Below are 26,513 nucleotides of genomic sequence, written 5' to 3' on the forward strand. Positions count from 1 at the left end.
AGACCAAGTGCTGGAACCCATTGGGATTATTTATCACCATAATGAAGAAATATATAACTTATAAGAAGTGAATGATAACTAGTAAAATTCATAGTTCAAATGTGGTGGTTCATGAGAAAGTATATTATTCGCGCAGCCTTCTTTCTTTAAGGCCGATTGCAGAATTTTGTTTGGTTCTTCACATTAAAAAGAGTTTAATTTCATACCAATCCTAATACCTTTTTTACTTTCTTATATATGGTAAATGGTTGAAGTGCTTAACTTTGTCATTGATATTAGGCATTATCTACTTTTGTATTCTCAAGCAAGAGAACTTGAATAAAAGATAATAAAATGCCATGAATGAATGCCTTAAACTTACTTCCCAATATTGTAGTCAATGTCATGTTTTGGTAAAAAAATAAAAAAAAAATTATTTTCCATCACAACTTGCCAAAATTACTCCAAATTTCAGTTAGGCTGCATCCACACTTTTTTTTTTTTGATGTGTCAACAAAAGTTCAATTGTGTGGATGCAGCTGGATCCACAAAATTGAAAAGCTCTTGGGTGTGAGCGCGGCAGCTTCAAAATTGTGAATACTGATAATTATTGCAACAGTATATAAAGTATGGTCTGCAGATCTGGCATGTGCCACATTCCACTTTCCTGTTTAATGGGGAAAAGTTTATGACAGAGGAGGAATTTTAACTCTCCCTTTTCAAGGTTTTAAATGTGTACAGAGGGGAAACCTTGCATTTTCACTACGAAACAACTGTTCAAGTGGGTGGAAAGCGGCCTGTACCTTTGTTTATACAAAGGTACAGGCCGCTGAAGGGACACTGCAGAGAGCCTGAAGTGATGCCCATAGTGCCCTAATGGTCCACCAGACTTTAGTTACTGATGTACTTACTTCACCTTGGCAGCCTTCTTGGGAGCATTTTGCTACAGCAGTACCTCCTCCAAAACCATATCGCAATGCTTTAATTTAATTCTTAGGAGTTCAGGTGGTTATAAAAGGGTCTTGGAGAATATAGGGCAAAGCGATGCAAGTGCATTTCCTCTTTCCCAATATATTCTCAAGACCAGAAAAAAATTAAAGGACATCCGAATATATCTTCAGAAAAAAAATTGGATTCATCTTGTCAATTCTCTCGAGGTTGCACTTAAGGAATTGGAATAACTAAAATTGACATGATAAACATGACCAATAAAGAGTATTTATAGCGCATCGATCAGTATGGTGTTGGCCTGTCACCTCGGTGGCCGTGAGTTCGATTCTCAAGCATTCCACTGAGAGGTCAGAGATGTGTATTTCTGGTGTTACAATTTCACTCGATGTGGTTCGGAAGTCACATAAAGCCGTTGGTCCCGTTGCTGAATAACCACTGGTTCCATGCAACGTAAAAATACCCCACAATAACAATAATAACTAATATGTTGTGAACTGAATATTTAATTTTTAATAGTGAAATTTCTGAACATATATGGTGTACTGGATCATTTTTTTTTTTAATACTTAAAATTCCAGCAGCTTAATTCAGGAATACTATAATGTATGTCTTTGTATCAGCTGGTCCATTCATATGGAATGACAATAGGTATTCATGGCCAGTGGTCATAGATTTAAAATTCACGAGATATAGTACAGGAGTATTTGAGCTAGGCGAGTGGCCAAAAAATCATTACCTTCAAACAATATCGGTGACATAGTAACAGAAAAGTTATTCTAACCAATGAAAGAATGCTATTTTTGCAAAAGATTACTGAAAATGAAAAATACAATTGCACTTTATGCCATATTTTCACCAAAATACACTAAAGCAAGCATGATTGACTATGGTTGATATTTTTAAAATCTTTGTAATCAGTCAGTTTTTCTTTGTAATCAGCCCTTTTTTAAGTGGATTTAGGTCCGAGTAAAGAAACTGCTGCATTAATTTTAATCAATCTTCTTAGAGTAAAGTGTGTATGTAAAACTATTTCTCAAGTTGTATAATTTATATAGCTACTGTACATCATATTGCATTTTCATTAGAAAATACTTGGAAAATTCAGCTATACATAATCCCATATTTATTTAAAACAATATTACATATCCTCTATTAACAAATAATTTTTCTGATTAATTTTAGGGTTCAAAAGTACCTCAATTAAAATTACAAGGCACTCCTTATTCTTTTCCTTTCAATCTAAATAAAATATACTAGACTACTTTTAAGGGGTCGATTAATTTAATTTTGGTAAACAAAACTTGAGCTTCTCCACTTATGTAATTTTAGTCCAGTTCACCAATTCGTTTCTTGTGCCTTTTAATTGCTTCCTGATGAGCTTTTATCTGCTTCTCATGGAAATCAATTTCATCTTTAAATCCTTCTCTCATCTTCTTTATTTGTTCTTCATTCTGAAATAATACAGTAATGATTACACTTATTATAATTGCACATACTTTAATACACGCTGTTTACAATATCATGCAAACTATGGTAAGTCTATAAAAGGGTTAATTGATCTAGTTAATCTACTAATCAATAACAATCAATCCAGTTCTCAAAGAAAAGAGGAAGTAACAACATTCCTAAAAAAAAAAAATCTTTCTAGCTATTGTAGCCTATAATTAAAATACTTCCTAAACAAAAATTTAGGTTTTCAACATTGTTAATTTTGTTATTTAATCCTTAATCTTATGATTTCAAAGAAAACTACTTAATCCTAGATTATATCCTATAATTTTGAGATTAAGTAAAAATTGTTCAGAGGATAAATTATCTGGCTTCAGACATCCTAATTTTCCATATTTTTCCCCTACTTCACTTTTTTGTCAATTTTGCCAAACTGGCCTTTTCAGTTTCTGTTCATTGTCCATTACCCTCCGAGGCTTATTGTTCCAACAATCTGAAACTTAGATTTGGGTCACTCCTTGAACCTATCTGTATCCACAAAGCAGCTACAGGCAGACAAGATTGCTCTTCAAAATCACTATGCCCTTGCTTACTCAAGGAGCATAATTATGTATGACTATAACTCTCTCTATTCACCCAACTCAACAGGTTCTTGAACAACAACATGCCAAAAATTCTCAAATTGACTCTTATATTCATTCTTCTTGGCACATATTGATAAAAGATTAAATAAAAAAAAAAAAATTCTTCTGCTTAGGTGAGAAACTGACTCATTAAGGTGCCACTTGATTGCTTAGGTTTGTTCTTCAAGACAAGGGCAACAAACTTTTTGTTTTTCCCCAGCACCTCAGTGGCATGGTCGGTATGGTGTTGGCATGCCACCCTGGTAGTCATAAGTTCGATTCTTGGGCATTCCACTGAGGTGTGAGAGATGTGTATTTCTGGTGATAGAAGTTAACTCTCGACGTGGTTCGGAAGTCACGTAAAGCCGTTGATTCCAATGCTGAATAACCACTGGTTCCATGCAATGTAAAAACACCGTACAAAGAAACAAGCAAAAACATTTTTCGTAAATTTTCTAAATACGTAGTAGATTAATAGTTTACTTGTTCATATGCAGAACAAAGCTTCAGTTTTAACAATAGGATAAATCTGGCACCAGCTGGAAACCAGTTAAAAGCAATCAATAGATTGAAGTGAATATAGAATTTATGCCAAAGACTAAGCACTAGGACTTACAAGGTCATTCAGTGCTGAAACGAAAATTGACAGTAAAAAGTTTGAAATGTGTAACAGGAGGAAAACCTTGCAAATGCACTATGAATACTTTGTTAGGAGAGGGTGGAAAGTAAAATGGAAGAAAGAAAATGAAAGGAGGTACAGTAAAAGGAACGAAAGGGGTTGCAGCTAAGGGCAAAGACATGCTGCATGGAACCTTAAGACTTACGGCCCTACCACCTATGGGGATCAAAGATTGCAATGCAAGGAGTCTATGGCATCTAGCAACTTGGATGCACACAAGGTGGAGTGTGGTCACCGACCATGCATGAAACACATGACGCATTTGGTCTTTCTTCAAATGCCTTGGAGTGTGGATGTTAGTTTTTGCTCTTCTCATTCCCAAGCTGGTTTTACTTAGACAGAAATTCCTTCCTACTTTTTTTTCCTTCTGTTAAGATTGCGACCCAATATATGTTTTATTTTACTTAAGGTTGGATTCCACCATGGGACAAGGGATTTTGTGGAATGTGATTTGGTTTTTGGAATACTTTGATTTGCAGCATTTATTATGAAGTTTGAGAAGGATTCACATGTAGTGTTGTGATCTTCATTATGTGGGAATGGTGGTATGTTTCGAGTGTATAGGAAATATTTATCCCAATTAGCTTTTTGGACATTATATCTTGTAGGTGGCAATATTTTTATATTATTTAGGTAGTTCAGAATGATTGGGAAATGGTCACTTGAGTATGAATCGTCTACGACATTCCATTCAAATTTCTCGGCTACATCATTTGAACATAATGAAATGTCAATTGAGGAAAAGGTTAGGTGTGTATTTGAAAAATATGTTGGAATTTCACTTTCATTGAGGCAACACAGGTTGTGCTTCATTATATTTTTTCTATGTTGATTCTGGATATGTCAGTGGGGTTATTAGTATCCCATAATGGATTACGTACATTAAAAACTCCTACTATATGTAGGGGTTCCTGCATACTTTTGCTAATAAGTTCAGAAAAATCACTAAAATTTACACTAAAATTTGGTTGGTTATATAAATTACAAATAGTGATTTTACTTTTGTCAGGCATATACAGTTTAATAGATGTTATTTGATATGGCATAGATTCTATGTTGAAAGGTTCATATGTTATGCTATTAGGAACGTATATAGCTGTGACTAATTTTCCGTCGTCAGTTGGTGAATAACAGGCAATTTTAAAGTGTTGGATATTTGTAGGGTTACTTCCTATATGTTGTAGACATATGCACATTGGGTTGTGGTCTCATATGATTCTTTGTAATTCACCCAGATGTAGTCGGGTTAAGAGGCCATTTATATTCCATTGAATAATTTTATATTCCATTATTGGGAGGAATTGGTGTTAAATTCTGTAAATTAATTGCTGATTTCACTTTGCCTCATAGTTTATATGCATTTGAATTTATTTGTGGTTTTTTAGTCGTTGTATTCACATGTTGGTTATTAGATTCTGCAGTTAGTATTTGTTTTTCATAATTGAATATTGATAAGTCTACTTTGGATTTTATGATTCCCTTTTTGTATTTTAAGGATTCAGAACATAATTTGTTCTCATCCTGGTGTGTTAAAGGGCACCTCCTCAATTTAGTAAAATTGTCTATACAATTTCATACTGTGTCGTCTGTCTTGGCAGTTAGTTGGTTATATACTATGTACGTACTTACAAAGCACTCGCTACAACCACAAGATGAGGCATGTTTGGTAATGTTAATTATTGGTTCAGACGTATTTGATCTAGCTTTAGAAATTTCTGGTTTTGTAATTCTATTGGTCCTTTTCTGTAGTGATAAGGACTGTTGGTTTGAGGGGTTATTTTTGTTGTTGTTGTTAATGGAATATTTGGGTCTTGTGGATGGTTGGGGAGCGATAGCTACATTTTGGTTTGGTTTAATGGTATGATTTCCATTAGCATTATTTGATGGGAACTGTGAAGAGTGATTATTTGATTCTTTACTGTCCAGATGTTGGCTGTTTGATTGGGATTGAGGGTAATCATGTATTTCCACTTGTGATGAGGTTAGTACAATATCTTTTTTTAAATGTTCTCCTGGCGTAGTTGGAGTATCTTTGGATTGATTGTAATTTTCAATATTCACTTTTTTCCCTTACATGGAGTTCGTTCTAGTATTCTTTTCTTTTTGTCAGTTCGATTATTATTATTATTTGACTCCTCTTCCATTGGAAGTTCTTTTCCATGGATATCTGAATCTTCTTTGTTATTAGTGGTACTGGTGGATGTATTAATCAACATGCTTTTTTTGTGGTTCAGCATTATTGATATGAGAATTAGTTTGTACCTTTAATTTTTTCTTGTTGTTTGTTAGTAATGTGATCGATATTTAGATTTATAATTAAATTTGTGAAAGAGTGGCTTTTAGATGGATTACTGACTCCTCTTACTTTTAGCTCAAGTCTAGCTTCTTTGACTGACATTCCTGTTTTATTCATCAACAACTGGAACTCTGTGTTGTATTGATAAAAGGAGCATTCCTTAGATTTTGCATGATGGGATTGTCCACAGTTAATACATTTTGGAGATTTACATTTGTAGTATGGGTGTCTGATGCACACACTGCGCATACTGCCTATTATGGCCTTTTTTGTATGTGTGCCCATACTTTGAACATGAGTGCACTAAGTGGTTTTGGTATAAATGGACGCACTTCTCTATTTTATCCAAGAATTTTGATTTTGAGTGCGAGATCTTCGCCTGCAAATTTTATTTTTGCAATACTGTTTATTTTTATCTTTCCCACTTGGAATTGAATAGATTTCTAAATCATGTATATTATTGTATCTTAACTTAAGGGAGTCAAGAATCAATTGTTTTGAGGGTACTCCTCCTTCAGTGTTGGGTAAAATAACTGTGCCCTGTATATAATTTAATGTTTCATGACTTATTATTCTTATTTTTGTGCCACTTATTTCTTTTATATTTAAAAAGGTGGTGGACTATTTTTTCGTAGTTACCAAAGTAACCATTTCCTTTCTTTAATATATTGGCATTCCATTTCTTGTGTTGGACATATATTCAATAATTTTTCTTCTAGTATTGCTGTTGATATTTTATTTTCAGCTTTAAGCACTAGAAATCTTGACCAGTTATCTGGTCCAAAAAGATGATCAAAATGCACCAGTGTTGGATTAAGACGATAATTTCTATTTCTCTTTGGACCTTGCCTTATGTGGGTTATCTGTGTATCAGATTTGTTTCCTTTCTCTAGTATGTATGGCTCCATTCTTTTTATGTTTGTATCCTCTGATTGATTTTTACTATTTTGTAAAATTTCTATGGGCCCTGCTGGGAGTTTAGGATCATATAATTTATTTGGAACTGGATGTTCCTTTGCTACATTATTATTTTGAACTGACTGAGGGAGATTCAGGAATAAATTTCCAGTGGTCATCAACTGTGCTGAGTTTTGTTCATCAAGGGACCCAGGGGTACTAATAACTTTATGCGTATTCATCATAAAAAATTAGTTGAGAAAAAAATTATATACATATACATATATATAATAATAATAATAATACATTTTGAAAAGACATTACATATTGGCTTTTCGTGAAGTTAAATCTTCTGCCAATGGCACAAGTGAATGACTCCCAAATGTCCGCATCCCTACCCTACCCCAAAAAAGGGGGTGGCATAACATGATTAGTATGGCCCAAGTGTAAGCAATACCCACTTGGTAGGACTAAGAGTATCATGAAATACAATTATCCCCATCCTAACCACATCATGGGCAAACTGGAGAGAATGCCGTGAGTACCATCCCTGGAACCAGGCCTCCCTGGAATCCGTGGTCCAGCTCCAGAGAATAGTTCCGCCTGGAAAACCAGGTTCAAACATTGTCGGGTAGATGATGGATCTACCACATTTCCCACTAGTATTTAGCTTTGGATTTAACTCCATTCCAAGTTATGATATGTTTTCTTACTTATTAGGTAGTGAAAATTTTGACAAAAGTGGAAAGATACACAGATTTTATTCCAAAAATATATGTCATATGGGACTCTTGGATTCAAACCTGGGAAGAAAATCCTGAGGTTCGAGAGCCCCCTCACCACGTCAAGATGGTCCTATAATGAGGGGGGGGGGACCTGACATGGGAAATACAGCTATCATAGCAGAGAAGTAAGATTAATTTCAAAATTGAATGGCAGAGCTAAGGCAATTAAGAGGGGCATCTGAAGCAGATTATTCTGGTGCTGAAGATGACCACACAACAGGTGTCAGAATTACGTACCACCTGCATTTTTCACAAGATCCAAACTTCACCAGTGTCACGGCCCACCGCTTCTGACTACTTTGTCAATGACCAATTGATGAAGGATGCTGAATTACTAAAATATTGAGCAGTTTCAATTAGATGATAACTGCGTTGATTATCCTCTATCATCACCATTTGGCCTACTCTTCAATCATTAAAACATGCTCTTACCTCCCTACACAGCTATTACAAAACAAACATACCCTGAATGAAACAAACTCCAATTAACCCTTAAACGCCGATTGGACGTATTATACGTCGACATAAATTGTCTGTTGGGTGCCAATTGGACGTATGGTACGTCGATATAAAATTTTTTTAAAAAATTTGCGGAAAAAATACTTTTAGGCCTACCAGGCAAAAACTTTTGAATCACGCAACTTGGGGGATGCTGGGAGCTCATGGATCAAGGCGTTGTTTTGTTTATAATTGTTACGCAGGCGCGCAAGCGCGAATTTCTTTCTTCTCGCACTAAAAAACATCAGCGACACATCTCAGAAATTATTTTGTCACTTTGACATAATTTTTGCACCATTTTATATTAGCCGTTACAAGAGTATTATATATGAAAATGTGCGCAATTTCATGAAAAATACAACTAAAAACAACCCATGGTTGTAGCTTTCATCAGTTTTGAAATATTTTTATATAAATAACGATAAGTGCCAAATTTCAACCTTCGGTCAACTTAGACTACAAAAAATGGTCGAAAAACATGATTTTAAGCTAAAATTCTTATATTCTAGTAATTTTCAATCATTTATCTTTATTTTGCAACAAATTGGAAGTCTCTAGCACAATATTTCGATTTATGGTGAATTTAAAAAAAAAAACTTTTTCCTTACGTCGGTGCGGTAACTCTTCCGAAAAAATCATAATTTTTTTTGTCCAATTGTCGTAATGTTTGCACCATTTTAAATTAGCTGTTACATAAAGTTTTATATATGAAAATGCGCGCAATTTCATGTAGAATACAACAATAAAACAATCCAAGGTTGTAGCTTTTATCAGTTTTGAAATATTTTCATATAAATAACGATAAGTGCCAAAATTTCAACCTTTGGTCAACTTTGATTCGACTGAAATGGTTGAAAAAGAGAATTTTAAGCTAAAACTCTTACATTCTGGTAATATTCAATCATTTACCTTTATTTTACAACCAATTGGAAGTCTCTAGCACAATATTTCGATTTATGGTGAATCTATGAGAGAGAGAGAGAAAAAAAATTTCCTTACACCCGCGCGGTAACTCTTCCGAAAAAAAATTAGAAATTTTTTTGTCCGATTGTCGTAATGTTTGCACCATTTTAAATTAGCCATTACATAAAGATTTATATAAGAAAATGTGCGCAATTTCATGTTGAATACAACAATTAATAATTGAAGGTTGTAGCTTTTGTCATTTTTGAAATATTTGCATATAAATCACGATAAATAGAAAAAAAACCACGTTCGATCAACTTTGACCCTACCAAACTGGTTGAAAAACGCAATTGTAAGCCAAAACTCTTACAGTCTAGTAATAATCAGTCATTTATCTTCATTTTGAAACAAATTTGAAGTCTCTAGCACAATATTTAGATTTATGGTGAATTCTTAAAAAAATTTCCCTTCCCTCGGCGAGCGGATTCTCCGCCGCAAATCTCCGAAATGCATACGTCACATTCTCGTAATATTTGCTTTGTTTCATATTAGGCATTTCATAGAGTTTTATATATGAAAATGTGCACAATTTCATGTAGAATACAACAAAAAATAATTGAAGGTTGTAGCTTTTCACATTTTTGAAATATTTGCATATAAAAAAATTAGACATTCGGTCAACTTTAACTCGTCCAAAATAGTCGAAAACTGCAATTGTAAGCTAAAACTCTTCCAGTATAGTAATATTCAATCATTTATCTTCATTTTGAAACAAATTGGAAGTCTCTAGAACAATATTTCAATTTATGGTGAATTTTTGAAAAAAACATTTATGTCCGCGCATTACGAATTCATGCATAATTTTGTGATAATATTTTCTCTGTGTTGCTTTGATTGTTTTACAATGTGTTATATACCAAAATGATTACAATTTAGTGTACAATACAAAAAATATTAACAAGTTAGCTTTAACAGTTTTCCTCACAGCGCGATTTGAATACAATTATATATGAAATTTTGTTTTTGCGCCATCATATATCGCACGATTTATATTGAAATTTTGTTTTTGCGCCATCATATATCGCACGATTTATATTGATAATGATATTTTTTCATTTCTGATGGTTGCATACTAAACTTCAGGTAATGTCAAAAAAAGGAGCCAAAAATGAACTCTTAATTTTGAAAACTATGCGCGCTGTAATTTTTTTTTTTTTTTTGGGGGGGGAAAAAAAAAAAAATCCGCTTTGGTGCTCACTCCGAGACCAACCCCCCCGGCATACAGGAAGTGTATGGAGGTGTGAGTGGGAAATTGGTGAGACTGCAGTGTCCACAGGGCTATCACCTTATTGTATGAGGGGAGGGGGGACAGTGTATGATAGTGTACTTATGGTTATAATCATTGATGATATAGTTACATGTGTCAGAAATGAATTACTCCTAAAAAAAACTTTCAGTTCTGTAAAATTTCTATTAAGCCTACAGATTGAAATATAAATACAAATAAATCAAATAATAATAAGGCAAACTACTATAACAGCAGCATTCTAAATGCAAATACTTTCATGTAAAAAACACCAAGGGCTTTATGTAACCAAAAAAGAAAAAAATAGACATGGTAAAGAGAAAAATAATGAACTCTGACCCTGTTTTTTGGCAAAATTGTGACAAACAGGGCATGGCATGCATTTGAATTACAGAAATATTTCACTTGCTTAAACTATTTCACCATCCATGATTAAGGTATCATACTAATCATTTGACCTTCCATGAAAAAAATGCACTATAAAATTAAATAAAGTGCATGGGGTGTCATGCTCTAACTTCGTTTTTCATTAAATTCTTTAAACGGTATCAAACATTCCCGTACTATTCTTTTTGCTTTAATCTATCCATTTTCATCTTTCATTATATGTGATATATTCCTTCCATTTATTTTTTCCATTTCTCCTTCACTTCACTAGCTTGACACACAAATTCCGATCTTCCCAATTCCTCTTTGCCTTTGTCACCTACCTTTTAACCTCCCTCCACTTATTTTAGTAAAAATATAATGTACTTGAAAATCCTTAAATTATGAAGTTATTATTAACATTAATCCCTACTTTAATTACTTTTACCTATAAAATGTTTAGATTAGCAAGAGCTGGCACACAGACTTGTCATCTTAACTTTGGCTGGGTTGTCTCTTGCCCTCCTTTCATCTTCTCCTTCAGTTTCTTCAATTGTTCCTCTTGCTGGTTTTATAGAGTACATGCATGTCAATAAAAAGGTACAATGTAGAGTTAAACCATTATAACGTATAATACGATTCTATAAAGAACAACTAAACTATTCTGATAACTTACAAAGTACTTTATAAGGACAGTTCCTGAAGCACCTTAGTAAAAATGACTAATCATTCTCCTTGTTTCTACATGCACTACTTTTAAGTAGTGCAGAACATAATGATGAAGATTTTTCTCCTTGGACGATAAGTACTGTCAATTCTGTATTCCTTCAAAACACAAAAGCGTTCTCCCACTTTCAAGTACATTTAATCTTAATCATTTCTTATACCCAGATTCTTGACAAATGAGCATGTGCAAAAGAAAAATAAATAACTTATTTTTACACTAAATACATTTGATTCATTGACATTCAGATACTGAGATCAGGTTTTCATTTTCAAAGTTTTAAATTGGGAAAAGCATAGGGTAAACCACCAGGTCCATCATCTTTCCAAATTGAAATGATCAAATTACTAGGTACAGAGGGGGAAAAATGTATGCTGGATTAATTAAAAGCTATATGGGAGGAGGAAGTAATGGCAAGGGACTGGGAGGAGAGTTTAACCCTTTAACGCCGATTGGACATATTAAACGTTGACGAAAATTGTCTGGTGGGTGCCGAACCGATGTGCGAAACATCGACGAAATTTTTTTTTCTTTTTAATTCGCGGAAAAATAGTTATAGGCCTACTAGGCAAAAACTTTTGAATCACGCGACTTGGGGGATGCTGGGAGTTCACGGATCAAGCTGTTGTTTTGTTTACAATCGTTGCGCAAGCGCGAATTTCTTTCTTCTCACACTAAAAAGCATCAGCGACACATATCAGAAATTATTTTGTCACTTTGACATAATTTTTGCACCATTTTATATTAGCCGTTACATAGAGTTTTATATATGGAAATGTGCACAATTTCATGTAGAATACAACAAAAAACAACTCATGGTTGTAGCTTTTATCAGTTTTGAAATATTTTCATATAAATAACGATAAGTGCCAAATTTCAACCTTCGGTCAACTTTGACTCTACCGAAATGGTAAAAAAACACAATTGTAAGCTAAAACTCTTACATTCTAGTAATATTCAATCATTTATTTACCTTCATTTTACAACAAATTGGGAGTCTCTAACACAATATTTCGATTTATGGTGAATTTATGAAAAAAACTGTTTTCCTTACGTCTGCGCGGTAACTCTTCCGAAAAAATCATAAATTTTTTTGCCCGATTGTCGTGATGTTTGCACAGTTTTATATTAGCCGTTACATAGTTTTATATATGGAAATGTGTGCAATTTTATGTAGAGTACAACAAAAAACAACCCATGGTTGTAGCTTTTATCAGTTTTGAAATATTTTCATATAAATAACGATAAGGGCCAAATGTTAAATCTTCGGTCAACTCTGACTCGACCGAAATGGTCGAAAACCGCAATTATGAGCTAAACCTCTTGCATTCTAGTAATACTCAACCATTTACCTTCATTTTGCGACAAATTGGAAGTCTCTAGCACAATATTTTGATTTATGGTGAATTTTAGAAAAAAAAAATTTTCCTACGTCCGCGCGGTAACTTCCGAAAAAATCATAAATTCTTTTGTACGAAAGTTGTAATGTTGCACAGTTTTATATTAGCCGTTAAATAAAGTTTTATATATAAAAATGTGCGCAATTTCATGTAGAATATTACAAAAAACTACTCATGGTGTAGCTTTTATCACTTTTGAAATATTTTCATATAAATAACAATAAGTGCCAAAATATCAACCTTCGGTCAAATTTGACTCAACCGAAATGGTCAAAAAATGCAATTGTAAGCTAAAACTCTTACATTCTAGTAATATTCAATCATTTACCTTTATTTTGCAACAAATTAGAAGTCTCTAGCACAATATTTTGATTTATGGTGAATTTATGAAAAAAAAAAAAAAACATTTTCCTTACGTCCGTGCGGTACTCTTCCGGAAAAAATCATAAATTTTTTTGTCCGATTGTAGTAATGTTTGTACCATTTTAAATTAGCTGTTACATAGAGTTTTATATATGAAAATGTGTGCAATTTCATGTAGAATACAACAATAAACAACCCATGGTTGTAGCTTTTATCAATTTTGAAATATTTTTATATAAATAACAATAAGTGCCAAAATTTCAACCTTCGGTCAACTTTGACTCGACCAAGATGGTAAAAAAATGCAATCGTAAGCTAAAACTTTTACATTCTAGTAATATTCAATCATTTACCTTTATTTTGCAACAAATTGGAAGTCTCTAGCATAATATTTCAATTTATGGTGAATTTATGAAAAAACTTTTTCCTTATGTCTGCGCGGTATCTCTTCTGAAAAATCATAAATTTTTTCGTCCGATTGTCGTAATGTTTGCACCATTTTAAATTGGCTGTTACATAAAGTTTTATATATGAAAATGTGCACAATTTCATGTAGAATACAACTAATAACAACCCATGGTTGTAGCTTTTATCAATTTTGAAATATTTTCATATAAATAACGTTAAATAGAAAAAATTTGACCTTTGGTCAATTTTAACTCTACCAAAATGGTCGAAAACTGCAATTGTAAGCTACAACACTTACAGTCTAGTAATATTCAATCAGTTACCTTCATTTTGCAACAAATGGGAAGTCTCTAGCACAATATTTCGATTTATGGCAAATTTTTTAAAACTACTTTTTTTTTACGTCCATGTGTTACGAATTCATGCATCATATTGTGATAATATTTTCTCATTGTTGCCTTGATCGTTTTACAATTTGTTATATACCAAAATCATCGCAATTTAGTGTACAATACAAAAATTATATTGTAATGATAAAATTAAGTTTGTTCATACTTACCTGGCAGATATATATATAGCTGTATTTTCCGAAGTCCAACAGAATTTTAAAAACTTACGACACACGCAGTGGGAGTCAGGTCGTTAGTACCCATTCCCGCCGCTGGGAGGCGGGTATCAGGAACCATTCCCATTTTCTATTCATAATTTTTATTTCCACTGTCTCCTGAGGGGAGGTGGGTGGGTACTTGATTATATATATCTGCCAGGTAAGTATGAACAAACTTAATTGTATCATTACAATATCGTTTTGTTCATGAAACTTACCTGTCAATACATATGCTGAATCCCACCTTTGGTAGTGGGAGTAGACATAATAGAAGATTTTAGGAAACATATATATGCAGATAATTGATATCTTGGTTCCTTACCTGTTAGCATAGCTGGCTTCGTGGTTACTGCCATATAAGTCTGCTTGTGCTACTAGAGTTGCCAGCAAGGTAGAGAACTATATAGCTGGTGTACTCCAGATGATCTGTCTACAGGGGCGAGACCACGACGTGACTAGACCATTGACCATACAATGAGGGCAACAAAGTAAAACACAACAACCACCTGGCATAGCCTACCAAAAGTATCCCACTTAGACTAAACTAATGGAAGGGAGATCCGCCCCAGGCGATCAACCCCACAACCATAAAACACAAGTTAAAAACTCACCTAACCATTAAAGGATAGGATGAGTGCTACCTCTTGCCCCCAAAACAGTGTCTGCAGCAACGTATGGTCCGAGCGAGTAGCAATTTTCGTATGTTGCTTTCACCTCCCGCAGGTAGTGTGAAGCGAACACCGAATTGCTTCGCCAATATGTGGCACTCAAAATGTCTTTGAGTGCCATATTTTTGTGAAAGGCTACCGAGGTAGCGATAGCCCTCACCTCGTGGGCTTTCACTTTTAGAAGCTTCATATCACTATCACTGCACTTTTCATGAGCTTCTTTAATCGTACCGTACTTCTTAGGAAGAATGCCAGTGCGTTCTTCAACATAGGAAGATCCGGTTTTTTCACCGAGCACCACAAGTTCTCAGAAGAGCCTCTGCAGGCTTTAGTTCTCTGCAAATAGAATTTGAGAGCCCTGACAGGACACAGGACTCTCTCAGGTTCATGTTCCACTATTTCCGACAACCCCTTGATCTCAAACGTCCTCGGCCAAGGGTTGGAAGGGTTCTCGTTCTTTGCTAAGAACATAGGACTTAAGGAACAAACCGCACTATGATCCGTGAACCCAATCTGCTTGCTTATAACCTGGATTTCACTAACCCTCTTCGCCGTCGCCAGAGCAGTTAGGAAAATGGTCTTCTTCGTCAGATTCCTAAGCGAAGCTGAATGGAGCGGTTCGAACTGACTTGACATCAGGAACTTAAGTACCAAGTCCAAATTCCACGATGGTACTTTAGGTTGGAGAACCTTCGTAGTCTCGAAGGATCTAATGAGATCATGAAGGTCTCTGTCATTTGCCAAGTCGAGTCCTCTGCGTCTGAAGACTACAGAAAGCACGCTCCTGTAGCCTTTTATCGTGGGAACAGCTAATTTCACTTCTTTTCTCAGGTAAAGAAGGAAATCTGCTATCTGGCTCACAGAGGTTGTGGTGGAGGAAATGCCCTTCTTCCTGCACCAACCTCTGAAGACAGCCCACTTCGATTGGTACACTGCGATTGAGGAGGGCCTCCTTGCGGTGGCAATCGCCTTAGCCACAGGTCTTGAAAAACCCCTCGCTCTGGCCAACTTCTTGATAGTCTGAACGCAGTCAGACTCAGAGCGGGGCGGTTTTTGTGGTACCTCTTGAAGTGGGGCTGTCTGAGTAGATCTTTCCTTAGGGGCAGAGTCCTCGGAAAGTCTACAAGGAAGGACATTACCTCTGTGAACCAGTCGGCCGCTGGCCAGAAGGGGGCGATGAGGGTCATCCTTGCTCCCTCTGATGCCGCGAATTTCCTCATTACCTCCCCGAGGATCTTGAATGGGTGAAAGGCGTAAAGGTCCAGGCCCGACCAATTCCAAAGTAGGGCGTCTACTGCCACTGCTCCCGGGTCCAGAACTGGTGAGCAATACAGCGGAAGTCTCCTTGTCCGGGAAGTTGCGAAAACGTCCACATGAGGACGTCCCCACAGCTTCCAAACGACTGGCATACCTCCTGATGAAGGGTCCATTCCGTCGGCAGAAGCTGTCCTTGCCGACTGAGAAGGTCCGCTCGAACGTTCTCTACTCCTGACATGAATCTTGTCAGGATCGTGACGTCTTGCGACTTCGCCCATAACAGGACTTCCTTCGCGATGGCGAACAGAGAAGGAGAGTGGGTTCCCCCCTGTTTCCTGAGGTATGCCAGGGCTGTGGTGTTGTCCGAGTTGATCTGAACCACTTTGTTAGAGACTACTTCTTGAAAGAACCTTAGCGCAAGGTGAATCGCTGACAGTTCTTTGAGATTTATGTGCCAGGACACCTGTTCCCCTCTCCAGGTGCCTGACACTTCTCTCCCTCCTAGTGTTGCTCCCCAACCCGTGGAAGTCGCGTCGGCAAACAACACTAGGTCGGGGTTCCGAAGCTTGAACGAAAGCTTTTCTGCAAGCTTCCGCGGATCTGACCACCATCTTAGGTGTTCTTTCACCTCTTCTCTCAACAACAAGATCGCTTCCAGATCTTGTTCGCGCTTCCAATTGTTGGACAGGAAGAATTGAAGTGGTCTGAGGTGCAACCTTCCCAGAGAAACAAACTTCTCCAGTGAGGAAATGGTCCCCAGCAGACTCATCCATTCCCTCACCGAGCATGTTTCCCTCTCCAGAAAGGCTGACACTTTGTCTAGGCATTGAAGCTGTCGCCCCTGGGACGGAAAAGCCCGAAAAGCCACCGAGTCCATCTGAATCCCCAGATAGACTAAGGATTGAGAAGGAGTCAGATGCGACTTTTCGAGGTTTACCAGAAGTCCCAGGGACTTCGCTAACGACAAGGTCATGTGAAGGTCCTCCAGACACCGGTCTTGCGATGAGGCTCGAATAAGCCAGTCGTCCAGGTAGAGAGAGATCCTTATCTTCGCAAGATGGAGCCACCTCGCAACGTTCTTCATAAGGATGGCGAAAACCATCGGCGCTGTGCTTAGACCGAAGCAGAGTGCCCTGAACTGGAATACCTTCCCCTTCAGGACAAACCGCAGGTATTTCCTTGATTGGGGATGGATAGGGACGTGAAAATACGCATCCTGGAGGTCTAGTGAGACCATCCAATCCCCTTGTCTTAAAGCTGCTAGCACAGATTGAGGTGTCTCCATCTTGAACCTCTGCTTGGTAACGAAGAGGTTTAGGCTGCTGACATCCAGGACGGGTCGCCACCCCCCTGACTGCTTCGGCACTAGGAACAGACAGTTGTAAAAACCTGGAGATTCCAGGACGAAGACCTGTTCCACAGCTTGCTTCTCAATCATTTGATCTAGTAAATCGTGAAGCACTTTCTGCTTTTCTCTTCGATACGAAGGAGACAAATCCTTTGGTGTCGAAGACAGCGGGGGCGACTTCAGGAACGGAATTCTGTACCCCTTCCTCACGATGTCCAGCGACCAAGAGTCGGCACCACTCTCTTCCCAGGCTCTCGCGAAAAGTAGACGTCTGGCTCCTACCGGTGGCTGAAGGACCTCCAAATCACTTCCTACTCTTTGAAGGAGCGGGGGTTTTGCCTCTGGAAGTGCCTCTTCCTCGAGGGGCTGGTTTCGAGGAAGATCCAACTCGAAAGGGCTTCGATTTCTTGGCAGAAGAGACCCCAGAAGACGAAGTACCTGCTGGTCTCCTCGATGACTGAGCCAGAAGGTCTTGGGTTGCTTTCTCTTGCAGACTCGCGGCTATGTCCTTTACCATAGACTGGGGGAAGAGATGGTCTGAAAACGGAGCGAAGAGCAAATCTGCCTTTTGCGCTGGAGAGACAGATTTAGCTGTAAAGTTACAGAAGAGTGCTCTTTTCTTAAGAAGTCCCGTGCTGAAATGAGCAGTCAACTCCTCAGAACCATCCCTGACGGCCTTGTCCATGCAAGACAATACACTGGACAGCTCCCCCAAACTAATGGAATCAGAACTCCTGGACCTGGCATCCAAAACTCCTAGACACCAGTCGAGAAAGTTAAAGACCTCTAGAGTCCTGAAGAGGCCTTTAAGATGAAAATCTAACTCGCTATGAGTCCAAGAGACTTTCGACGATGACAGAAGGGCCCTTCTGGAGGCATCCACAATGCTCCCAAAATCACCCTGAGCAGAGGCTGTAAGTTTAACTCAGACGTTTTCTCCGGTCTCGTACCACATACCCGCTTTCCCGCAGTCTTGAAGGCGGCAGAGCGAAAGAAGTCTTACCTGAAGCTTTCCTCCTCTCCATCCAATCGTGGACTTTGCGAAAAGCTTGCTTCATGGAAAGCGACTTCTTCATCTTCACAAAGCCCGAGACCTTAGACGCTTTGGATGAAGAAAATTGAGAGGGAGGAGTGCGAGGAGCTTCAGGCTGAAAGGTGTCTCCAAACTCCAATTGGAGAAGACGAGTCAAAACCTTGTAGTCAGTCGAGATGGGAGCCAACTGCTGCTCCTCGTCCGCTTCGACGAAAGCGTCACTAACTTCCTCTTTAGATACTGGAGAAGTCGGAGGAAGTACAGAAGAAACTCGAGCAGAACGGTGTGCAGTAGAAGAAAAAACCTCTTGTGCTGAAGAATTCTCAATAAAGAAAGCGTGGCGAACAGGTAGAGTTCCCGCTTCCACCTGAGCTTGCGGTGGTGTGGAACTGGCATCCGATACCACACGTCTGGCGCGCGCTCGACAGCCACTAGTGCACGCCTGGTGTCCACTGGCACGCGCTTGGCATCCACTGGCGCGCGCTTGACTTGCACTGAAGAGCGCTCGGCGTCCAATGAAGCGCGCTTGACTTGCACTGAAGCGCGCTCGGCGTCCACTGTAACGCGCTTCCGAACATCAGGTTTCGTAAGAGCGGGTAATACCGCTTCCCGAGAGTGAGAAACGAATTTCTCACCTCCTCTAGAGAGCCGCTGGGGAGCAGAACGAACTCTAGAGGGAGACTCAAACGGAGAGAGAGATGAGCGAGGAGAAGGAGAGGGAGAACGTCTCGACTTCTTCACAGGAAGTCTGTCATCCTTCCTACGACGACGCGGAAGTCTCTCTCTAGAAGCAATAGCATCCTGAAGTTGCTGCTGCAGCGACTGAAGAATCTTCTTGGTAGGTGAAGCCTCCTTTTCTGGGGAGGGGCTGATCCTGTGAGCAGGAGAGTGGCGAGGGGACGCCTCCTTCCTACTCCCAGGAACCGCCACTTCACGCACTCTAGAGCGACTGTGGCGCTCAAACGAGTCACCTTCTAGCGAATCCACGTCCGAAGAATCCTTACACTTCTTCTGCGGCGGAAAAGCAGCGAACGCACTATCAGGTGAAGAGCAAAGTTCCGGAGAACAACTTGGACGTGAAGCGTCCCGAACACAAACAGTCCTTTTCAGCGGATGTGATGCAGCATGAGAGCTCCACCCCTTACGCGGGGAGGAAGCCTCCGAAGACGAAAAGCACTCCTTGAGGAGACGTGCACGCACACGCTCCTTGGCAGCCTGGGTAGTTTCATCAGAAGCTGCCGAAGGCACGCCAGATCGGTGAGGGTTCCTCGTAACCCTCCTTCGGCTTTTGACATGCTCTCTCCCCGTAACCTGGGAGTCAAGCAGAGGTCCCGGCCTAGAGGCGAAATAAGGCCGATCTGACACACCCTCCACTACACAAGGGGCACTATCACTGCACTTCTGCACTTCACTTTTGCTCTCAAGAGCCATCACTATTGATTCCAAGTTACAAATTGACTCTAGAATAAAAGATAAAGTGTTACCTTCTACAGACACTGCTTCAGGGCCCGAAGGCAACACTACAGGGTTAGGAGCATTAACTACAGAAGGTGGGTTAACAGGAGAATCATTAATTTCTTGCCAACCTGAAACATTCCTAGAGGAAGACCTCCTTAACCTATCCCGTTCAAGTTTCTTAAGATAGGTTTCATACGCCTTCCACTCAGAATCTGTTAAAACTTTCACACTCCTTACAGAGGCTTTCAAACGCACATTCATGCTCCCTGCAACCTTTACATACAGTATGTGGGTCTACTGAAGCTTTCAGTAGCCTACCTCTACAGTCAGACTTAGAGCAAATTCTAGCGCTAGCTGAACTAGACCCTGACATCTTATCCAAAGAAAAATCTATACCAAAATCAATTCAATCCACTATAAACTTGTGCCTAGCCACCGATCCAAGTCAGATAACCAAAAAAAACCAAAAGGGATACTCAAGTAGCCAATAAGTTTCCAAAATCTAGACGGAGGTGCTGCAAACAGATGTTATAACACCGGCGACAGAAAAATTATGAATAGAAAATGGGAATGGTTCCTGATACCCGCCTCCCAGCGGCAGGAATGGGTACTAACCACCTGACTCCCACTGCGTGTGTCGTAAGTTTTTAAAATTCTGTCGGACTTCGGAAAATACAGCTATATATATATATCTGACAGGTAAGTTTCATGAACAAAAATATATTTAACTCATTAACTTTAACCGTTTTGCTCACAGCGCAATTTGTATACAATTATATGTGAAATATTTTTTTTGCGCTGCCATATATTCCAATATATATATGATAATATTTTTTTAAATTTCTGATGGTTGCATACTAAACTTCAGGCAATGGCAAAAAAAAGGAGCCAAAAATGAACTCTTAATCTTGAAAATTAAGCGTGCTGTGATTTAAAAAAAAAAAACTTTTTTTCAGCTTCGGCGCTCACTCGCAAACGCCGCCGGCATATGGGAGATACTTTCGGAAATACTACTACCGGCTCGGCGTTTAAGGGTTAATGGTATGTACATACAGTGTTCCCCCCGTATTCGCGGGGGATGCGTACCAGACCCCCCCGTGAATAGTTAGAATCCGCGAATGTTTGGAACCCCTATAAAAATGCTAAAAACAGCCTATTTTGTTAGTTAAAACTTAAGAAAAACCACTAAAAATTTTCACACTTGGTTTTTTTAATAGTTTTATCACAAAAGTGCATTTTATGATGAAATTGATAACAAAAACCAGGAATTTGTGGATATTTCTCATAGAAAAATACGGCGAATGCGCGAATTTTCCGCGAATAAAGCAGGGAAACGTTCCCGAGAGAAATCCGCGAATGTGTGAGTCCGCGAATCCGGAGAACGCGAATACGGGGGGTCCACTGTATATACAAGCAGAAGGGAGATGTCATGGATAGTAGTAATTACATGCAAATTAAACTAACAGAGCATGGATTGAAAGTTTTAGAGAGGATACTGGATGAGAGATTAAGAGAGATTGTAATGATCAGTATAGATTCATGAGAGGAAGAGGGACGGTGGATGCAATCTTCATAGTAAGACAGCTACAGGAAAAGAGGGTAGAGGGAAACCAGGAGCTCTACTGTGTACTTATAGATGTAAAGAAAGCATACGATAGAATCCCGAGAGAAGTGATGTTTTGGTGTTTGAGGAAGAGGAAAGTTGGTCGACATGATATATCAAAGAATGAGCACAAAATTAATAAAAGCCCTTGGAAAAACAGAAAACTTTGAAGTTAGTGTTGGATTACATCAGGGGTCAGTATTAAGCCAATTTTTGTTTGTGCTAGTCATGGATATGTTATGAGAAGAGATCTGGAATGAAGAGCTGTAGGAGTTGTATGCTGAAGATCTGGTGATTACTGCCATAAATGAGGGAGTCCTACAGAGAAGGGTTGGAGAGTGACAGGAGTCTTTAGAGATGGGTGGCTTACATGTGAATGTGAATAAAAACAGGTTTTGGTGAGCAGTAGGGAAGATAGGGGCACAATAATACAAGAAAGAGGAGGCTTGGTTATAAAACAGGTGGAAAAGTTTAAATAGTAAGGATTTACCTTAAGCCAAGAGGGAGGATGTGAGATTGAAATTGACAATAGGATAAAAGCTGTCTAGTTGTTCATATGAGGAACAAACCTTTGGTCTTAACAATAGGATAACTTTACAAGCGCCAGCTGGTAACTGGTTAAAACAATCAAAGCTTGTAAAGCAAGGAATCTGTGAGATCTGGCAACTCCTGTACGTACGAGGTGATAGTTGGTCAGAGACTGCTCACCATACCTCGTGACGATTCAGTCTTTTCCTTAACCATCTTGGATAGTAGACGCTATAGCTTTTGCTCTCCTTCCAAGCCGGTTGATTTGTGCCTGTGTTGCTTTCCTTTTCAGTGTGTGTATGTGTGTTATTGTTTCTGTTTATTATGGATTCCTCTGAGTCTTCATGGACTCGTCAACACGTGCCCAGGCATTCAAGAGATTTCCATGCTCGAGGTTTTTAGGCGTCTACGATCACAGATCCTCTTACATGCAGTAAGTGCTGAGCAAATTATTGTACTATAACCAATCCATGCCTGGAATGTTGTTCCTGGCCTAAGTCACAGTTGAGTGTGTTTTATGAGAGGTAATATCGCAGTTTTGATTCTTCCTTCTTGGGAGGGGTTTTCTTCTCCTCGACTGGGTGATTCGACTTCTCCCTCTCCCGCAATCGTTCTCTCTCTGGCTAGTTCAAGTGTACCTGTGTCGCCTTACTTTTCTTCCACTGATTCGAGGAATGAAGTATCGGGAGTGCCACAGATGATGTTATGTTCAATGTAGCCCCCTCTCCCACAGGTTCTAATTCTCTTCCTGAGAGGGAGGAGGCTACACCATCTAATTTCTTAGCTTCAGGTTTGGAGTCATTCAATATGGCTGCTGTTTGGGTGTCGCTTGGGCTACAGGGTTCACCTTCCTTGGATGGGCTGCTCCTGCATTTCTTGGAGGCATGTAACCCCCAACCGGCCCCTATGGCAACCCCGCCTCCCCAGGACTCCTCTACATTGGCTCTTGCATGTTGCCACCTTGCGAAGCTTCCTTGTCTTTCCCAACCCTCACTGGGTTGCGCCTTATCGTTCCGCCAGTAAGGCCATTGACTAGCACTGGTCTTAGAGATGTCATGACATCACTTCCAGTGTCCTCTCAGCCTAAGACATCGGAAGCGGTGGCCGCTCATCCTCCTGTCGCTAGGACATCATCTCTTCCTGATACGATATCGTCCTCTCTCGCTGAGCCATCCGAGGCATTATTTCAAGCAGTCTTCAAGAGGCTGGACTCTGTTTTGGATGAAAGGTTTTCTGCCTTCTCTACAAAGAAGAAGAGTTTTAAATGTAAGGTCTCTTCTCCACCTCCTGGGGAGTTTCACTCCTTCTCTTGCTTCTTCTCCATCACCGCCTCGCCATATGTCAGACGCTGGAGGATCAAGGACCAAAGTCCTTCTGTGACAAAAGGAGTGCATTGCCTCCTGCCTCATACAACTGTGTCACTCCCATGCACGTCCGTGTTCATGCAAGTTAGGTGAGAGCTTCGCCATCTGCTCAACAAGGTTGTGTTTCTCCCTCACACATGTGTTTGTGAGGTTGGCAGTGGAGCTCATGGAAGGAAAGCATTCTCGCCTTTGATACATGGCCATGTATCTCCTGTATGCGGAAAAATTGCATCGACTTCCCTTCATGCCCATGTCTCTCCATATCATGTATGTGTTCGTGACAGTATGAGTGTTTCTCCATCTTCCGTACATTCCTGTACCAGTTCATCGCAATAAGGTGCCAATTAAAAGGTTGAAGGTTGCCGATAAGGAGGTGGTTTAAGCTGCGTCTATGGATTCTTCGCTTGAAGACCGGTTGACAGTTGGGATTGTGAGGTTTCCCAGGCCCATGGATGTGTTTCTCGTTCTCCTGGAAGAGACCTTCACCTTAGGTGTCAATCTCATCAGGTAGCTCTCTTCAGCGACGTTCCTCATCTCAGGACCATGCTTGGTTGGCATCTCACAGACATGTACTCGACTTGTCACACATCCATGTACATGATTCCTTCCGTTAACGGGTACGTGTTTTGCCTGACAGTTTGAGCCGGGACCATGTACAAGTGCCGTTGCGTGATGAAGTTCGGGAACCTTCAGTCGCAGGATCTACAAGTTTTAGGGACTACACTCCAACCAATAATGACCAGAATGCTAGGCTTCCTAGGAGGCTTCACCAGTGTTGTGAGCAGGAGGAGGGAGACACTCAAAAGCTTGTGTCTTCCTTCGCGGAGGTTGTTGATCTCATTCGTGAGTTCAACAATCTTGAGTGTAGGACGCAGGCTCAGTCTTCTATCACCCCAACAGGTATAGAGGTCTTGCTGGGTGCCGACAGGATTCTAGGACTTTTGAACTTCCCCTGTTGGGTCAGGCTCAGTTCATCTTGCAACGTGTGAACGCTTTGGTTTCGGACTGAGATGGCTCTCTGCATTTCAATAGATCATCCAAGTTTCTTCCTCCTCCTCCTCCTCTCGTGTGGCATAGGAAGTACTACTCCACTAATGTAGTTTATTTGATGCCTTAACCCAGACGTGATCTGTCATAACTTAAGCCTGGTCTAACTCTGGAGCAGGTTAGGTCGGAAGGTCCTTTCTTTTCTTCACAAGAGGCCTTAGCTTTGGAGACTTCAGCGGCTTCTATCTTCCAGATGGTCTCCTGACTGGACTTGTGGTCCACTGTGATAGCCAGGATTGCTTTGGATAGGGCTGAAGGAGGTATAGTGAGCTTTTTCTCACTCACTAGACTGTTACAGTCCAGTGCTAAAGCTATTTCATACCTGGCCCACCTAGTGCAAACTTGTGGGCCAACCACCTTCTGGCCAGCAGAAACGCAGCACTGTCCAAGGTGGCAAGTTCAGTGGACTGTGAGGCTTTGTTGACTCTCAGGAATGAGGAGCAGAGAAATGGGTAGTAGACATTCTGAGGGTGGGATATCTACCATTCAACGTCTCCCCCCACCCCCTTTCCCAAACAGACCCCTTCTCAGTCAGACATATGCTTACGACTCCCCGAAGTTCTTAGCTCTTCAGGAGGAAATGCTGAAAAGGCTGAACAAGGGTGCGATAGAAGAAGTAAACAGTCCCTCTACGGGGTTTTACAGTCGGATTTTCCTAGTACTGAAAGCGACAGGCGACTGAAACCCAGTAATCGACCTTTCCACCTTGAATCAATTAGTCAGGAAGACAAGGTTCAAGATGGAGACGCCTCAGACAGTGTTGGCAGCGATAAGGGATGACAACTTCTCGCTGTCAATAGACTTATAGGATGCTTACTTCCAATCCCTATTCACCCTTCGTCCAGAAAGTTTCTTTGCTTCACTCTGGAAGAGTAGATCTACCAGTTCAAGGTTCTATGCTTCAGGTTGACCACATCCCCTCAGGTGTTCACAATGGTCCTTGCCCTTGTCTTGACATGGGCTCATGCTCAAGGGATTCGCCTGTTGAGGTACCTCGACAACTGACTGGTCTTAGCAAGATCCAAGGAGAAAGTGCTTCAAGACAAAGATCATCATCTTCAGTTTTGTCGGGAGCTAGGCATAATGGTAAACCTAAAAAAGTAAAACCTGGTTCCTGGCCAAAAAGCTCTTTATCTAGGTATAGTTATAGATACAGCAACGTCGAGTTTTTCCGTTGGACCAGAGGTTAGCGAAGTTGCGGTTAGTGGCACACAAGTTCCTATCACAACCAGAATAGCCAGCTCACCAGTGGCAGGTCCTTCTGGGGATTTTGTTACATCAATGTTTTGGAGTTCAAAGCAGCTTTTCTGGGTCTGAGAGTGTTACGGGAGAAGGTAGAGGGTTATTCGGTGGTTCTGATGTCCAACAACACCACAGTGGTCGCCTATGTGAACAAGCAGGGGGTCTGGTGTCTCATCACCTCCATTCATTGACAGTCGAGTTACACTAGTGGGCGATCAACAACTCGGTGGAGCTCTCCGCCAGGAATGTGGTCGCCGACATGCTCAGTCATCGGAACCAAATCCCGGCCACAGAGTGGTCTCTGCATCAGGTTGTGGCAGACAGACTTTTTCAGGTTTGGGGGAGGCCTATACTAGACCTCTTCTCAACTTGCTTCAACAGGAAGCTGGAAGTTTACTGTTCAGTGGTCCCCGATCCTCTTGCTCTGGCAGAGGATGCCTTCCAACACCCTTGGGACAACCTTGAGGAGTAGGCCTCTTCTGAACAGGGTAATAAGTTCTTGAAATCTCTGGATGACTTTGGTAGCTCCTCTGTGGCCTCAAGTAGAGTGGTTCCCAGACCTTCTATCTCTTCTGTCAGAGGTTCCAAGAGATTTCCCAATGGCGGCTTCACCAGTCAGTAGAATCCCTGTCTCTTCACGATGGAGAATATCAAATATCTCCTCCGAGCAAGAGGTTTTTCTAGGGGGCAGCGGGACATGTCCAGTTACCTAAGGAAGTCCTCTTCAG

The 26,513-nt window shown here is 39.9% G+C and overlaps 1 protein-coding gene across 2 annotated transcripts in view; it reads right to left on the reverse strand.

The window, feature by feature from the left end:
* Nucleotides 1–1,959: 1,959 nt before the first annotated feature.
* LOC135196225 (ATPase inhibitor mai-2, mitochondrial-like) overlaps nt 1,960–26,513 on the reverse strand; it is a 50,148-nt gene continuing 25,594 nt past the window's right edge. The window contains exons 3-4 of one of the 2 annotated variants that reach the window (XM_064222872.1): nt 11,184–11,300; nt 2,151–2,381 (exon numbers count right to left, since the gene is read on the reverse strand). In XM_064222872.1, the coding sequence (XP_064078942.1) occupies nt 11,226–11,300 (75 nt within the window). In that variant the 3' untranslated portion in view covers nt 2,151–2,381; nt 11,184–11,225. Of the gene's footprint in view, nt 2,382–11,183; nt 11,301–26,513 lie in introns of both variants that reach the window. The other variant, XM_064222871.1, reaches the window with a different exon arrangement.

The sequence above is a fragment of the Macrobrachium nipponense genome, chromosome 17, assembly GCF_015104395.2.
Source record: "Macrobrachium nipponense isolate FS-2020 chromosome 17, ASM1510439v2, whole genome shotgun sequence".
NCBI lineage: Eukaryota > Metazoa > Arthropoda > Malacostraca > Decapoda > Palaemonidae > Macrobrachium > Macrobrachium nipponense.